The sequence below is a fragment of the Protopterus annectens genome, chromosome 4.part0 (assembly GCF_019279795.1).
Source record: "Protopterus annectens isolate FY-2018-M chromosome 4.part0, PAN1.0, whole genome shotgun sequence".
NCBI classification, from domain to species: Eukaryota; Metazoa; Chordata; order Ceratodontiformes; family Protopteridae; genus Protopterus; species Protopterus annectens.
In genome coordinates this window covers 975,946,680-975,961,829 of record NC_056733.1, presented here as the reverse complement: position 1 = coordinate 975,961,829, position 15,150 = coordinate 975,946,680, and the positions used below count along the sequence as shown (strand labels likewise).

The 15,150-nt window shown below is 40.6% G+C and overlaps 1 protein-coding gene across 2 annotated transcripts in view; it reads left to right on the top strand.

Moving 5' to 3' along the window:
* LOC122799706 (rho GTPase-activating protein 24-like) overlaps nucleotides 1-15,150 on the top strand; it is a 1,273,531-nt gene that overhangs the window by 1,114,639 nt on the left and 143,742 nt on the right. For both annotated transcript variants that reach the window (XM_044068942.1, XM_044068943.1), the window contains one exon: nucleotides 12,812-12,933. In XM_044068942.1, coding sequence (XP_043924877.1) covers nucleotides 12,812-12,933 — 122 coding nt within the window. The remainder of the gene's footprint in view (nucleotides 1-12,811; nucleotides 12,934-15,150) is intronic.

Here is a 15,150-nt window from a genome sequence, read left to right as displayed (position 1 = left end):
ATGGAAATCCTTATGAGGTGTTTGCTTCCCACAGGAAATACAGTTATTAACTTTTACTGACATCGGTTTGAGGCAAGAAAAAGTTTCCCTAATGGGGTACTTAGCTTTGTAGAAGACTTTGGTTCTGGATTCGGAATGAAAATCTCAGGAGATGGCCAACCGGCACTTGCGAACTGCTTTTGCTTTGTGCACCGCGCGGCAAGAAAGACTGCAGAAAATGGCGTCAGCTGCATCTTATATACCCCTGTTGCACTGACGTCAGGGAGGAAGTGACAGCAACCAACGCCGGACCAAGACTTTGGAACTCAGGCTGACTGGGGAACCGCCTGACAGCAGGATAACCCAAGTGTAATGACTGCAGCAGTGTAACACGATGAACATCTTCACTAAGCATTACCAAATCCAGGGCAGGCTTTGCCACTGCAGTCTTGCCGGGCATTCTAGCCAGCCCATAGTCTTCTTGACTGCCTCCAACCCTTTTCCTCAGCTTTGGGAATCAATCCAAATGTGATGACTGCAACAGTGAAACATGAAGAACATAGTACAGTTGTGTACACTTACCAAAAATGTAGATGTTCGAGTGTTTTCACTGTTGCAGTCCTGGTTTTCCTCCCTCCATCCCCCTTTTCTTTCTCTCTATCTATCTCTCCTTACAAGGAACTTTTTGGTATTTACTTTCTACTGGTGGGGTTCTTCCACCATATCCTGGCTTCCACTTGGGGCCTCCTGACAGGGCAAGAAAAACTGATGTAATGGCATTGGCTGCCTTACTTTATACTACTGATGACCTGACGTCAGTCCTGAAGGGGCAGCACGTTACGCAGAAATACTAAGCCTCTGGTATTCAGGCCGACTGAGGGGTACCCTGGCAGGGATAACCCAAATGTGATGACTGTAACAGTGAATACACTCGAACAGCTACATTTATGGTAAGTGTACACAACTGTACTTTATCTGTAACTTGCAGAAAACACAGTTTATATGCCTGTCTGAAGTAGGCACATTTAGTACCTCATTATCAGGAGTTACACAAATAGATATGTGGTCAAAATTGACACAGCTTTCTTCGGAATAGAATTATTCAAATGGGCTTGCTTCATACCTCTCAGTTGTATAGATTTTCACAGTATGTCCAGATTTTTGCCTCATATTTTTGGTCCATTTTCATACAATTGTATTTTTCTGGCAAATTACTGGCAAATCATTAAAAACTGAATGCAGAAAAGAATGACAGACATTTGAGTTTCAGATGTTGTGCCCTTCATAAAATTCATGCTAAAGCAAAACCTGCTATTCTATCAACTTTCTACATTTGTAGAGCAATATATAAAAATGTTCCTTATTTTTAGGCCTTTTTCCCCCCATTATTTATGGCTTTGTCCAGATTTCTTGCTCTAAGAGGTTGAAAGGTAGCTTTTCTTGCTGTACAGTGTAGGAATGTTACAACAAGCTGTGAAATGACAGCAAGTACTGTTATATGAAAATTACTTTAAAATAAAATGTTTATTGCATAAAATGAGATGGTTACACAGAACACAAGAAATAAATCAGCAGAAGTATAAGATGAATGATTCCCATACTTCAAATAAAGGAGAACTTAAAGTCCTTTTATGAAGTTATACAGATGGGTTACCAGTCCGGTGTCTGATCAGACTATAGACAAGATGTGGGGCACCCATCTGGGGACTGGAGGGTGCCAAATGACCTAAACATCTCTCTGAAAAGAGATACCCATACAGATCAGCTCAGCAAGGCAGAAGGATTGGCCACAACCAAGACAAAATGATTAGAAGATCTATTATTGCCCATATAGTTACCCAAGTTTCACATAACTGTTTCTGCTTTGAGAGGGAGTACCTGTAATGTGGTACAAAAAAGGCAGTACTATCTTTCCTGAAGATAACTATACTGCACTTTTTAGTATTTAAGATGACCCAGAGACTGACACATAAGGTACTGGACTGGACCCAACCCTGCTGGAGTATCTGAGGGTCTGAGAGGAATTTGACAGTTGCAGCCAGTTTCCAGTCATCAGCAAACTTAGTTCACCATGGTCCCATGGCATCTGCCCTCATTTCCTAGAAGAAGATGTCGGAGAGAAAGGAACTAAGGATAACTGTAGCACCCTAGGCAAAATTCCAGCTGGTGCTCCCATCTAAACACAACTCCTATGACGTTGAGCACCAGATAAAATAAAAGTCAAAGCAAAGAGCTGTTATATATTAAACACCACTCCTATGAAGTTGAGGACCAGATAAAATAAAAGTCAAAGCAAAGAGCTGTTATATATAAATCTACATTTAAATTAATATAAGTAAATAAAGCTCATCCATAAATGTGTTAATATTTGGCTTGGACTCAATTGTAATGAGTGCGCCATCACAGGCGACAGATAAACAATGGCATTACTACAACTAATTATTGATATGATGCAACTGTAGATTGTCTCAAATAAAATCCTTAGAGACATAAATCAAGTTGTAGGATGTAAGTTTTATCCTTAACAGGATAACAGCATCTTGAGAATCACAAAAGTGAATGTAACATGGCAGACTAAAGGCTAACTTATATACACATGCAAAGTACAAAGCCAGGAGTCCTCATCTTAGATGGTTCATTTGGAATAGTATTCAATTTCAGTTAGCTATTACAGCATCCTTAATGTTTTCTTTTTTTCATTTAAGTATTAGCTCAGATTGTAACATACCTGGAAACATCAACACTTCAACAGCTGTTTCTCTTGCTTTAAGTCTAGTAAAATTTTTTACACCTGATTGTACTCTAGTCATACAGAGGAAGGTCATAGAATGTTAGTGGTCTGTTCCTACAGTGTTTCTAACTATACTTCTCTGATAATGTATTTTGTTCACACTGCAGCTTAACTCTTATCTCAAAGTATGACGTCTCAGATAATTACACAAAGCAGAATTATATTTTCTGTTCTAGCTTGCATAGAAGTAATGTCTGAAATAATGCCACAGAACCCAATTATATTTTCAGTCTAAGGTTGTATATATATGCAATGTTTAAAATATTTCCACTTGAAATCCATCCCATCACTTGGGCTTTAGCTCCTCACATAATATTTATCTCTTGCACAGTAATAACATGGCAGCCTTTATGCAAAAATGGCACCCTATTATAAACCAAATATTCAACTGTATGGCTGGTACAATTGTTACTATCCTTTCCAAGATATGACAGACATAAAACATTCACATAAAAATATAAAAACTCTATTTACTCATACAGATTATTGATGGAAAAATTCAAATGAATTCTATAAAAGTAATATTACAGGTTAAAGTGCTTTCATATTTTCACAGATTACTTCATTTGAATATTTCTCTATCACCTACATGCTAAGAGAGAATTGTATTCTCACTGTCAGACCTCTTAATAGTCCCTTACTAAAAAGCCCTTTATCACCAAAGTAAGGAAAGAAACAATGGGTGTGTATTTAGAACTGCTACAGACTCCTCATATTTAATTCTTACATAAATGTTTGTTAACTCCACACAAATTCCACAAAATACTTTATTCCCTCATTTTATTGGGAATGTAACACTTGGCATTTAGGCACATGGTTGTATATTGTGTGCAGCTGTTCAGAAGTACAGGATCTGTGACTATTAAATCTAATTCATCCTACTTAATGTGCATCTTCAGTAATGACATCTCTTCCTCAAAGCATGAGTTTCTGTAGACCTCATCAAGTACTCCTGCAAGAGTTGGTACACTTCAAAAATAAATGAAAGAATGGATAAAAACTATTTTACTTTTCTGTTATCTGGAACTTTTTAATGAGTTGCTTCAATGGGGAAAACTCTGCAACCTGGAAACGGAGGTTGGGTGAATGTCCTCCCACTGAAATGACACGAACAAGACCAGAAGGTTCCTGAAACAGTTCTTGTAAATGAAAGAAGCAGTATTTTCATATTAAATAAATGATAAACAGTGAAAGTTCACTATTCAAGCGTAGAGTGCCACTACTGACTGTTAAAGAAACCACTGTGAAGTGTGAACATTTTATAAAACAAAGACTCTACTGAGATATTAGATGAGACTTTCTATGATCATTTGCAAATATTCATTTATTTCTTTTCTTAAACCTGAAGTAGGTAACTGGTCATATCTACAGTATAAAATACAAGAAAGGTGTGTAAGTATCCAAGCTTTTTAATGGTTGTTAATACACAGCTACTATAGAGGTTTCAGTACTAGTTGTTAATATATTCTCTATCTTAAGACATCAGAAAAGAGTTTATTCTTTGATGCAATTGCAGCAAATGTGACATTCAAAGCGTACTTTAACACGTCATGTGCATTCTAGCTTAAAGATCCTTTTTTTCTTGTTTCTTGCTTATTTTTTCCTTCTGAGAAAACCCTGCATGGATGCTGCTGCTGTAGTTTCCAGTATGACAGATTATGCCTTTCCTTGTATATCTGCCCTCTTGTTTTGTGGTTTTAGTCTCTTCTTTTACATAGTCAGAGCTGCAGAACTTTGTTTTTCCAGACCTGGGAAATGTAACCTAGGGGTAACTCAGCGTACCAAACCCTAGTGTTCAGATCATGAAACTAGGAGAAAGACCCAAAGCATGGGTTCCAAAAGCCAATGTCCATTTTGGCTCAATTGCCCAACTCAAAACAAGTACCCCTGTGTGGATACCTTGCGGAAATCACTTTCCAAAATATTTGATTTACTAAAAAATACAGTAAAGACACCAGCAAAATGCTATGAACTAAATCAGCATATGCATGCACTCAAGTAATTAGGTGGAATGCACTCTTTAATTCTCAGTTCAGGTATAAGCAAAGCAAACAACCAAAACCTTCATTCTCAGTCCAGGTATGAGCAAAATAAGCAAGCAGCATGTGGTTGGTCAAATGTCAGACACTCTGAAGCCAGTTGTTCAGATGGCATCAGGAGGACACTCTCCATCCAACAAAACTCTACAGATGCACTTCAGTTAAAAAAGACTTCATTGATAGCATCCAAGCACTACTTAGTGGTTCTGAAATAGCAGTGTTGAAAACAGGGTTTTTATTGCCAACTGTGGGAGTGTCAGTGACAGGTAACCAATCAAGGTCCATCGGTGTATAGAGGGCCAGAGCCTTTATTCCAATCAAGTGTGACATTACAGAGTACAATGCCCCATTTGGGATGTACCTTACAAGACACCTGCAACAGCTGGAAAGACCACAGAAGTACCTCACCAAGAGGATCACTGGCCTCAAACAGATGCCCTATGCAGCTTGACTGAAGAAACTCCAGCTGTACTCAGTTGCATACTGCCTACTCAGAGGTGATCTATGCCTGACATACAAGGCCATGTCCAACCCAGAATTGATGGACATGCTCCATCTAAAGAAAACTATATCCCCTCGAGCCACACGCTCTAGTGATCTAAACCTCACCAAAACAATAAATAGGATGTGCTGGAGGGATAGATGCCTGTCCCCGAGACTTCCCATGCTCTGGAACAAGATTCCAATCTACATTATGCAGAGCTCCTCACTAACACTCTTCAAGAGAAACCTTGATGAGTGGATGGGAAATAGAAATGTTACCCCGGGGATCACTTCAATGGCTCTGCTGGACAGAGGCACAGGGAACTAATCTAAGGGGGCAGCGAAAGCCAACACAATTCCGGCTAGGCTTATAAATGCCTTCGGGCAGATAGCCTAGTACCTACCTATGAACCTATTAAGATGGTACCTGCCCTTGGTTTTGATTCATTGTGTAACAGTAACTATTAAGCCAATCAAATCAACAGCAAAGAACTCCTCGTTTAAATATTATGTAAACATGCAAATGATGTTCTGCACTAAACATTTGTGGCGCTTTCGGTATTCTTCATCAGGGATGCTAAAAATGTTAGTACATAATTACAAACTTAAAAAAATAGTAAAAAGAGCCTTAAGAAACCATATAAGAACTAAACTAAAAAGTTCCATCGAAAGACAAGTGAATGAAAATCGGTAATGATAAGCCTGAGAACAGTTACGTGAAGTAATCTCCAAGTGTAAGAAGAGAAGAGAGACGCCATCTGAATGGAAAGTAAAACCTCCATTAACCTTGTTAGGAATAAAACACAACAAGCAACAGGAAAACCTCAAACAGACAGTCCAGAGAGAGCTAACAAGTAGTGGGAACCACGACAAAAACAAAACTGACTATACCTCCAAGTCCCTCAGGCTGGATCGTAAGAGAAGCTGAAAGTCCTGAGACTGTCTTTTCAATGGAACTTACTGTGGTCCAGTTTTCTGAGTCACTTTTGATGAGCGAACACTAGACCTCGAATGTTCATTAACTGAACATTCACTTCAGCAAATGTGTGAGATAGGGAAAGTAAATAGTTGGCCAACACTTCCTGTCTCACATACCACAGTATTTCAAACCCAACTCTGTCTTGATTACCATATGCCATTAGAGATCCAGTTGTCCCACACCTTCTGTTTCTCTGCAAGTCCAATATCTCCACCTGTACTAGAACCAGGGACCTAAATAATCACCAACAGATAACCAAAACAGAATGGAGGGACAGCACCATCCATTTCTCCTGCATGTTAAACAGTGCAACTCACTTTCTTTAAATATAAATGAGATGATTAACTAGAGAGCCACAAATTTACTTAGAGACTTACTGATATGGCCTTCTTGGGGAAAGGAGGTGCATCCTGAGAGAGAATACTGTTAAGCCATGAATGGTCATGAGGCCACTTGCCTTGGAATATCTATGAAAGCTACAAATCTAATGAAATATAGTTTCAGAGACCAGTATTAAGAAGTATAGAACTCTGTTTCTGTGTGTTTCTGCTCACTTTTATCAGTGTCAGAAATATGTCACCATGGATTCCAGAAATTTAGCCAATCATCTTACAGTGACTAACGTGGTATCCACCCCTCACTCCTTCCCTCTCAAGCCAGCTCCTGCAGTATCTGTGTCACTAGTTAATAGGTTCATAGGTAGATGCTAGGCTATCGGCCCAAGGGCCTAAGTAAGCCCAGCCAACAAGGTTCTTTGGCTTACGCCACCCAAGAAAGTTAATTTCCTGAGCCTCTGTAAAGCAGAGCCACAGAAGTGATCCCCAGGGTGTATTTCCTATTTCCCATCCACTCATCAAGATTTTTCTTGAAGAGTGCTAATCAGGAACTTTGCTTGACATAGATGAGTAGCTTGTTCCAGAGTATAGAAAGTCTCTGGACAGGAATCAATCCCTCCAGCATGTCCTATTTATTGTGGTGACACAGTTTAGGTCCCTAGAGCGTGTAGCTCGGAGGGATTGGGATTTCTTAAGGTATAGCATGTCCAACAGTTCTGGGTTTAACATAGCTTTATATGTTAGGCAGAGGTCTCCTCAGAGTAGGTGATATGCTATGGAGTAAAGCTGGAGTTTTTTGAGACGGTCAGTGTAGGACATCTGTTTGAGGCCAGTAATCCTCTTTGTGAGGTACTTCTGTGGCCTTTCCAGTTGCTGCAGATGTCTTGTGAGGTACATTCCAAAAGGGGCATTGTACTCTAAAATGGGTCTAATGAGTGCCGAGTAGAGGGGAACAATGACCTCTTTTTTCCTGGATGAGAACCCTTTTGTGATGAGGTGTGCCACATAGAAGGATTTCCTGACTACTGTGGTGATGTGATTATCAAAGGAGAGACTACTGTCCACTTGGGTCCCAAGGTCTCTTAGCACACATTCGGCATTAAGTAGATTGCCGTTTATGTGGTAGTTCATGGGTACCAAAGGGGATGACAATGCACTTTTTGGCACTGAGCTTGAGGCCATGCCTCTGGCACCAGGCATCGGTCTCAGTGAGGCCCTTCTGTAGGATGTCCACATCATTTGGGGACTTGACTATGGCTCCTAGCTTGCAGTCATCTGTGAACTTCATTAGCCAGAGGCCTTTTGTGTTAGCCTGTACTTCAGAGAAGTTGATATCAAACAGGAGAGGTCCCAGGACTGAACCCTGTGGTACTTAACTTGTCACTGGTTTGAAGTCAGATTTGGAGTCTGTAACTTTTACAGTGTGGGTTCTGTCAGTGAGCCAGTTGGCAACCCATCTTGTAACGTAGGGATTTATATCTAGTTTAGTGAGTTTAGCTATAATTCCAGAATGGGGGATGGTGTTGAAAGCCTTGGCGAGGTCAAGATAGGCTGTGTGAACCACCTTACCCTCATCTACAGATTTGCTGACTGCCTCAAAGAAGTCAATCAGGTTCAGAAGGCATGGCCTGCCTTTCACAAACTCTGACTGGGTGGGGTCCAAAGTTTGGAGGTTACCAATGTCTTTGTTTATGAGTTCCATGATGATACATTCCATGGCCTTACAGACCAGGCTCGTTAGGCTAATAGGGTGATAGTTCCCAGGATCAGTGCTGGATCCCCCTTTGTGGAGTGGGATAACTGTTGCTGTGTGCCATTCAGTGGGCACAAAGCCTGATGTGAGACTATGATTGAACATGGTGCTTAGGTGGGGAGCCAGTTGGTGCTGAAGTTTGTGTAAAACGTAGCCTGGGATGTTGTCCGGTCCCATGGATGCTGTGTTTTTGGTTTTAGACAGTGCATCCTTTACCTGCATAGTTGTGATTACAGGGACTCTGCATTCTTCTTATTTAGATATGGGCCCTTTAGGGGGTGAGAGGGGGAGTAAAGTTAGCACTGACCCGATCTGCCAGGATGTTGGCAATATCAGTTTGTTCTGTATATTTAGTGCCATTGTGCTGTAACTCAGAGCAGATCTGGGTGTTGCCACTGAGATTCTTGACATAGATATAGAATGCTTTGTGGTTGTCCTTTCTAATTAGTGGTGATTCTGTTTTCGTAGCTAGCTTTGGAGGATCTTATAAGGGATCTCAGCTTCTTACTGAGGCTGACCAGGGAGCTACTGCACTCATGGGATTTTACTCTCTTTTGCAACAGTTTCTTCCTTCTGTTGTAGAGTTTGTTTATGGCAGGGGACCACCACATTGGCTTCCTTTTTTTGGAGGATAGCATCTTGGTTCTGTTTGGGATAGCACGATCCATGCACTTGTATAAGTGCTTATAGAGTGCATTTGTGTAGAATTCAGTAGTCGTAACTGTATTGTCCATCTGCATGGGTGTCATGAAGTTCGCCACTTCTGTCTTAAGAAGCATGAAGTTGGCTTTGGAGAAAATGTTTTACTGTGGTTTCCTTAATGGTGGGTGGGGGTGGGATGCGGATATCTAGGGTGATTAGCTTATGGTCGGATCTGACCAACAAGGAGTTGATTTCAGGTGTGGAACACCTGTCACTCATGTTGGTAATGACTAGTCTAGGATATTGTTGCCCCTGGTAGGGGTGTGGATAAGTTGATCCAGGGCATTGGAATTTATGAATTCCAGAAAGCATTGAACAAAGGAGTTGCTACATGAGTAGTTTTCTCAGTTAATGGTGGGGTAGTTGAAATCCCCTATTATTAGGGTGTTTGGTTGAACCCTAATATTTTCCAGTATATCAAGAAAAGAGGAGTGGGAATCCTGGGGCATGGTGGGGGATCTGTAGCAAGCTACAGTTTGGATTGCAGTTTTGCCCAGACTTAGGTGCAGTTGGATAACCTCAGATGCATTATGCTGCGCAACTAGCCTGGAGGTGTGGATATCCTTAATCAATATGGACACACCTCTGCCTTTGGTGTTCTGCTCCAGGTTAGAAGGCCGAAACGTGTGGTATGAGTTATAGCTTGGTAATGCAGGGGTGCTGTCTAGAGCCTTGAATCAGGTCTCAGTCACTGCACAGATATCGATGTTCTCCATTTTAAGGAGTGCCTTGAGTGAGTGCAATTTGAGATTTAGACTTCTAGCATTGAGTAGCATTACCCTAAATTTTTGCTTGCCTGTTCCTGTTATGGTGGTGAATTTGTCATTTGAACCTTGCCTAAAAAAGACACTATAGGGGTGGCAAGAGCCTTAGCCAGTATCTGGAATCCCAGGGGCAACAGGTGCAGGCCATCTCTGGCAAAGCATCGTGGTCTGTCGACCATGTCATCCCAAGCAGAGAGATAGAATGACACCAGAAGCTTAGCCAATTGTTGAAGTCAATCATTTTGTCCTTCTACTGCGGTATCATTCTGGGCGATGGCAGGATGCTACTCATCTCTTGGATTATTTGCGTGAGAGAACTTTATCCTTTGACACCACATAGTTAACTAGAAAATAAACAAATCCAGGATGTTTTTGCTTTACAGGGAATAACCCCAAAGGGTATGGATTTTCGGAGATCATATGACTCCTATAGATACGTCTCAACCTCTTAATGCAAGAAATCTGGACAAAACCTAAATTATGGGGGGACAACGGACTAAATAGGGGCAAAGTTTAAATATTGCACTTATAAACTTAGAAAGCTGCTAGAATAACAAGATTTGTGTTAGCATGTATTTTCTGAAGGAAATAAAGTCTGAAAGTCAAATATATGTCATTATTTGTTCATTATTTATTGACTTCAATCTTCCTTGATTTGCAGAAAATCACAGATTTTATGAGGGAAAAGAACAAATATTTGAGGCAAAAATCTGTGCATTCTGTGACAATCTGGGCAGTAGAAAGGTACTGTAAGCAGTAGGGGGGACTTTATTTATAGATAATGGAGCTCCAATGGATGTTACAGGGAGCAAACTAGAAGGAACATCAATTAATTACTGCTGCTGGAAGACAAAGCAGTTCATAAATAAATAAATAAAATAATGATATTTCGTTTTATTAATGTATGTTAGGGCTGCCTTTGCAGTTTATAGACCTTATGGTCATAAACATTAAAGTGTTATTAGTGAAGCTCTGACCAATCTCAGTATCACTTTACAAGAGCATTTCCTGGGTTGGGGACTAAACTGCAGTGGGCGGACTGAGAATAGATTTAATTTTTACTAATAAATGACTGCTGCCTTTGTGGTTTCTAGTTTGTAGTGGTCAGTTGTGATGACATGAATGGGCAAGATAAAGGGAAACAAACTTTTCTTTATTATTGATACTGAGCAACTGCATGCTCCCAGTGTCACTTTGAAAGGGTATTCCATGGACAGAGGCAGTGCTCGGTGCTCCCAGTGTCACTTTGAAAGGGTATTCCATGGACAGAGGCAGTGCTCGGTGCTCCCAGTGTCACTTTGAAAGGGTATTCCGTGGACAGAGGCAGTGCTCGGTGCTCCCAGTGTCACTTTGAAAGGGTATTCCGTGGACAGAGGCAGTGCTCAATGCTCCCAGCATCACTTTGAAAGGGTATTCCATGGACAGAGGCAGTGCTCGGTGCTCCCAGTGTCACTTTGAAAGGGTATTCCATAGACAGAGGCAGTGCTCGCTGCTCCCAGTGTCACTTTGAAAGGGTATTCCATGGACAGAGGCAGTGCTCGGTGCTCCCAGTGTCACTTTGAAAGGGTATTCCGTGGACAGAGGCAGTGCTCAATGCTCCCAGCATCACTTTGAAAGGGTATTCCATGGACAGAGGCAGTGCTTGATGCTCCCAGTGTCACTTTGAAAGGGTATTCCATGGAAAGAGGCAGTGCTCGATGCTCCCACCATCACTTTGAAAGGAAATTCCATGGACAGAGGTGGTGCTGGATTCACCCAGCATCACTTTGAAAGGGTATTCCATTAACAGAGGCAGTGCTAAATGCTCCCAGTTTCTCTTTGAAAGGGTATTTTATGGACAGAGGTGGTGCTCAATGCTCCCAGTGTCACTTTGAAAGGGTATTCCATGGACAGAGGCAGTGCTCGATGCTCCCACCGTCACTTTGAAAAGGTATTCCATGGTCAAAAGTAGTGCTCGATGCTCCCAGCATCAGTTTGAAAGGGTATTCCATGGACAGAGGTGGTGCTGGATGCACCCAGTGTCACTTTGAAAGGGTATTCCATGAACAGTGGCGGTGCTGGATGCACCCAGCATCACTTTGAAAGGATATTCCATGGATAGAAGCAGTGCTGGATGCACCCAGCATCACTTTGAAAGGGTATTCCATGGACAGAGATAGTGCTAGATGCACCCAGCATCATTTTGTAAGGGTACTCCATGGACAGAGGTGGTGCTGGATGCACCCAGCATCACTTTGAAAGGATATTCCATAGGCAGAGGCAGTGCTGGATGCACCCAGCATCACTTTGAAAGGATATTCCATGGACAGAGGCAGTGCTGGATGCTCCCAGCATCACTTTGAAAGGGTACTCCATGGACAGAGGTGGTTCTGGATGCACCCAGTGTCACTTTGAAAGGATATTCCATGGACAGAGGCAGAGCACTCCAATTAGTGAAGTTTCCTTTTTTTAAGCATAAATATTTTAAAGCTGAAGCAGTTTCCATGACGGTTATGTAGTTCTGCTAATGAGTCATAATAAGTGTAATGTTGACTTGCTTTGGTTACATGGGCTTATAAAGGACTACCATGCGTAGCAGCCATTATGGGTGACCTGAGTTTTAGAAGTTTGGCAATAATCACATTCGGGATGCTGACGCTGACAGTTGTAAGGTAATTGTGGAGCTGCAGCACATCAGTTGGAAAAAGGGGCAAAGATCTGCAGCCCCTACTGCAAAGGGTTACTTGTGTATGTTGGCACAGATTAGTAGGTAAAGTAATGTGTTGACTGATCATACGCACAAGGAAAGATCAAAATAAGATTACGTCAGAGAAATTCACAGCACAATTGATGTGGCCTCCAGCTAACTCAGTGTTTGACAGACTGAGCATCTTACAAATGAACATCAGCTGCTTAAACAACTTTTAAAATAAACACTTAGGTTGCAGAATGTATAATGCTGTTGGTGTCTTCTGCATAGTAAGTACTTTTTTGTTTTGTATTTTAGGTTCTTGGATGAGGTTCAGTCCTACTCAAATGTCAATAAAATGAGCATTCGTAACCTGGCCACAGTTTTTGGGCCTAACATTTTACGTCCCAAGGTGGAGGATCCAGAAACTATTATTGGAGGTAGGAAAAATAATGTATTTATTTATTTATCTGTTTATTTATTTACTTACGCTTGGCATGATACAAGAGAACAAATGTTACTAATATTCTTCCAGCTGAAATAGTATATTATTAATGCAATAGACATTTGTGCATTTAGTTTGGTTAGAAACCACCTGCAGCAGTAAAATAATCAAAACACTGTATGGAAATAAATACTGTACTATCAGTTTAGGACATATTTTGTATGGCCAGTTGTACTTTCATCCAATCACAGCATTACTGAAGATAATGTTCAACTGTGTTATCAAGGACATTGGAATATAATTGCTTTGGGGATATTCTTTATCACATTGCCAGCAGCCAACAAAATTCTTACATAGTGAGACAGGTGCGATATTACTATTAAGGGTGCTCAGTGAGTGATGGTCAGGGTCTGTGTTGAATGTTATGTAACTGGACAAATATGAGAGACATGGATAGAGATCATTCCATGGATTGCTTTTTATGCATACAGGATTTGAACTAGACATCAGAGATAGCCAGTACAACTGTCATTACATTATGGAAGTGTGGAGACAGGCAGATGGCCATTACTCTGTCGACCTTTTGGCTAAGATCAAGTATGGGTATTTGGCACAAACAGTGGCCAAACTGTAAGACACTTACTCCGTAATTCAGAAGTCAACAAGAAACTGTTGCAAGAGTGATGACCAGTGCTAGATTAAGCCAGACTAGGGTGGACAAGGGATTGGGCAGTAAAGTCATGTGGCCACTGGACACACAAATCATGTGAGACTGCAAAAACTGCAGTTTTATTATATAATTTAAAAAAGGAAATCTGAGAAAACCAGACCAAATTTAGCATTTAAACAGACCGTCTCATTATCTTTGTTTGTAAATACTACTGAGTAGTGTCACAGACCTTTCTGATTAGCATTTGTTAGTATTTCCATGGCAAACGTGCATCAGGCAAAGCTTTTTCCAGTCACGATTTGCTTCTCTGCAAGATTTTGTATCTCAATGTGATTGTTGTCATTGACAACAAAAAGAAAGACAAGCAAAGCTAACCGAATGGACTAGTAATATTTCTCAACATGTTCAAACTAAATGCTGTACTGAGATATGCTTTATATTTATGAATTACTGCAATATTATTTCTACTGCCTTCAGTAGGAAAATTATCTGTCTTGTACAGTGCATACACTGTTATCAATCTAAAGAAATTCTGACAAACTAGAAAAACTGCTTAGTCTACACAAAACTCTAGTCCATTGCCTTTTTTTCATGAGTGACTGGTTCCTGCTCGGTTTGGAGATTTTTCTTTTTAGGGTTGTTGAATGATTAAAACTTTTAATTGAGATTGATCTAACAATTATAAAAAATAGATCATTAGTTAATCTTAACTTTTAACCTTATGGTTACTTACAATACTTTCAAGTGCTTTACAGTATACTTTGCAAAAAACAAAAAACGCAGAAAATGTTTGCACTGCACGGTACATGGAACAAGGCCAGAGAACTTGAACAGTGAATAATTCAAAAGCTGAAGGTTTTTAGTGCTTTATTTCAGTACAGTTAAACATATGCTGACTGTGGTCTAACTTAAAATGTCAGTATTAACTGTTACTTTTTTAATCTTACAATTAAAAAAATAATAATAATTTGAATGACTTTAGTTAACATTTAATCAACAACCTACATGTTCATAGGTTGTTACTAGGCTAATGACCCCGACAGCCATTACAAGCCGAGCTGTGCACCCCAAACTCACTTGGATCACAAGTATCATGGACATCTGTATGAGGGGGGCATGTTAGTAGGAAGGTAACTAAGGGATTTGTAGGGGACGGGGTTAGGATAATATTTTTCTTATTGATGGCCTCTGCCCAGAAGGAACATGTAGGCCAGGCTGCCGATGAATTTACAATTTCCCATCCAGTTGTCAAGGTTTATTTTGAATAGGGTCAGGGCTGAACACTGTTTTACATAGATGGGGAGTCTATTCCATAGTGTGTGGATCTTTTGGGATACATATCTGTCTCTCCACCACATTCTGTTTATGTCACAAGAAAAGTTCATATCCCTTGATCTAGTGTTTCTGGGGCTGTTTGTTTTACACAAGTACAGCAGATCCAACAGGGTAGGGTCTGAGGAAGCCCTCTTAGCCAGGCAAAGATCCTGTCTCACCAACCTGTAGGATACTCAATACAGAGAAAGAGCCTTTAGGTGATTAGTG